Raw genomic sequence first — 3094 nt, 5'->3', positions numbered from 1 at the left:
TAACTGCTTCCTTTCATAAAAAAAAAAAAAACATAATATGTACTAGTCTTTACGATTTTAATAAATATTCAGTATTTAAAAGAGCATCGACTATAAATATTTTAGAAACAATATTTTAATACAATAGAAATCTCATAATATAACAACTTTATTTTTTAGAAACAATATTTCTTTGCAAATCATTTTTGCTCCATGAATTTTATTTATACTCTAAATTCATTAATCTAGTATTATATAAATATTAAAAATAAATAATTTTTTTTATTAATAATAAATATATATTTATATAAATATAATAATATCACGTATAACTAATTAACTGAATGAGAATCATATTAAACCTAACATGCATATGTCAAAGGTGAAAAGCCCAGAAACATACATGATTAACTTCTCCTATCATTTTAAGGTTCTTTACCCGGTCCTGAAACATATATGGTGATTTGCAAACTTATCCTTCACAGGCTAGAATGTACTGAAATCCTGGATATCCTAGGATGCTGCTATCTCTATTTAAGTAATCGGTCTTCATTGGATTTTCTGGGGCATTAGCCTAATAATTAATACATATAATTTTCAAAGGACCTGTTAAGTGACTTGAAATGAATTCATAATTCTTAGACATGGAAGAAAAGAAACCAAAAAAAGTATGAGTGTTCAAGAGATAGAAACATACAACTTAGAGTTCAAGAATCATCAAATGCAGACAGATAAAGTTTAACAGACAAACTTAATCATTCTTGGCAAACAGTCCACCAAAGCCTCCACTCTTCTTCTTCTGGGGGACAGCAACAGAGTTCTTGCGTCCACTGGCGGTGCCACCATTGTTCTTCCCCTCCACTTTCTTGAGGATGGGGTCAGTCTCATAGAACTGGTCTTCCTTTTGCAAACTCCCAATAATCCAGTCAAGAAGCCCTTTCTCCTCTTTGCCGCCCCCTGCTCCTTTAGCTGCTGTGGCTGCGTACACTCTAGCAGAAGGAACAGCGAAGGCGATGGGAAGAGAAGCCATCTTCTTATCTTCTAGCACCCCTTGTTTGCTTTGATTTCTAAAACAAATGTGGAAGCAAGGATGGCAGTGGAACCAAGCTGTTTATATGGCTATGGTAGTATATTTTTCTTGGCTACTGGGAGTGTGAATTTTTAGCCGTTGGATGGGACTTTGAGGGTTGTGGGAAGCGTTTGGAGCGCGAGCTCTCCACAAGTGGCTTATCTTCAACCCTTTTCTATTGGCTCTCGATTTTCTTCTCACAGGTGGAAAAAACGAAAGATGAGAAAAATAGGAGATATGGATAGAGATTTGACACGTGGCAGCATGATAACCCATGCAATCTGATGATTATTTGGTCTCTGCATTACCTTATGATTCATCATCAGTGCTCTTGTGGCCTATCTCTGTCTCATCTCTTTGTATGGTTTTAACCCGTATTATTAGACCGGGCTTGCTGGGTCGGTTTAGAACGTGGCTTAGACTGAGTTTTTAAAAAACAAATTAGAGTTCATTCTATTAAATCTGATGAACCAATGATATCTTTTTTTTCAGATCAAAATTTATTTTAATCTTTTTATTTAAAAAAATTAAAATAATATTTTTATTTTTAAAAAAAATAAATTCATATCATTTTAATTAACTCAGATGAAACTGTGTATCCATCATAAGAGTCGGTTTTGGTTAGGTTAATAATTTCGGTTTTAACTCTCTTCTATTCTAATAAAGACCTGTTTTTGTAAAGTAGAACATCCAAATATCTTGACATTTTGTTTGATTTCTCATCTACTAGGAAATTAAGGATTGGGAGAATTAATATTAAATGCTTAGATGAGCAAATCTTGATTATAAATTCCATATATTTTTTAGTTTTTATCCATAAAAATGTTTTAGTTTTTTTTTATCTAAATAATATTATTTTATTTTTTTAAAAAAATAATATATATAATATTATGGGAAGATAAAACCAAGTTAACTGGTTAACCCATGACCTAGAACCGTGTAACAATTCTTACAGCTATACTAATGTGAGAGGGTAGGCTGCGTAAGCCCGAGGGTGTATGGAGGGAAAAATCAACAGAGGGCCCAAAAAGAATATATCAAAGGCTCGGCCTGTTATTAGAGCAGATAGATGGATCTTAGCCACAAAACAAACTCGAACAATCGCTACCAAAACCTTGAACAGGTCTTGTCGGAGTATTTTAGTCAGCTCCTTTTTTTTGGATTGTCAAAAAAAAAAAAAAACAAAGAAATAACCACAAGATATAAAAAGAACAGTAGAATCCCCAGATGTAATGGAAACAAAATAAAAGGAAGGAAGAATATTTAGGGTGATATCGGTTTGACTCGGTTTTTTTCGGTTTGATTTTATTTTGGCTTGGTTTTTTGGTTTGGCTCGGTTTTTTTCCAATTTGGCTTGGTTTTTTTTTGTTTGGGTTTGATTTAGTTTTTTTTGTTTTAGGCTTATAAAACCGAAACCAAACCAAACCAGTCGGTTTTTTTAAAATTTTAATTAGTTTAATCGACTTTTTTTCAGTTTTTCAATTTTTTTCTCACCCCTACTACCTATATGCTTGAAATCCACTTTCTCACGAAATAGTTGCTGATGAGTGAAAGTGCGAAGCATCACAAGGCAATAAATTTATGAGCTGTTGATTCATTCTGAGTTGGGATGGTTCAAAGTTGTTGTAAAACCCATTGTTTTCTCTCTACACCATATGTAGCCCATATTATGCAGTACCAAAAGGTACTGTACTTGCAAGTGGGTGAACTAACTCTGACTCTGGCCTTCTAATAAACTCAAGCAACATACACAAAATTAGTCTACTACTTCGGCTGCCTTCAATTTTTTAAAATTTTTTTTTATCACTTTTTAGGGTCATTCTGCATTCCCGAACCAACCCCAAATCGTTGAGAAATAGACAGATGCAGCGACAGCTCGAGTAAATAAATATTACCCCCCTTTTCTCTTTCACTGTATCTTGTATTATATATAAATTTGAATACAGTTTGATCTCCAGGTCAATCGCTTGAAATCCAATTAACTGCATGAACTAAGCTATGGCTAGCTACCTAGCCAGTTGGCATTCATCATCGTCTTCCCCAGAC

The 3094-nt window shown here is 33.6% G+C and overlaps 1 protein-coding gene across 1 annotated transcript; it reads right to left on the bottom strand.

The window, feature by feature from the left end:
* Window positions 1-593: 593 nt before the first annotated feature.
* LOC133695848 (uncharacterized) lies at window positions 594-1179 on the bottom strand. The gene has a single exon (XM_062117816.1). The coding sequence runs from the start codon at window positions 1007-1009 to the stop codon at window positions 731-733; it is 279 nt and encodes a 92-aa protein (XP_061973800.1). The 5' UTR covers window positions 1010-1179; the 3' UTR covers window positions 594-730.
* Between the last annotated feature and the right edge of the window lie 1915 nt (window positions 1180-3094).

The sequence above is a fragment of the Populus nigra genome, chromosome 1 (assembly GCF_951802175.1).
Source record: "Populus nigra chromosome 1, ddPopNigr1.1, whole genome shotgun sequence".
Lineage (NCBI taxonomy): Eukaryota > Viridiplantae > Streptophyta > Magnoliopsida > Malpighiales > Salicaceae > Populus > Populus nigra.
This window is presented reverse-complemented; position numbering and strand designations above follow the sequence as displayed.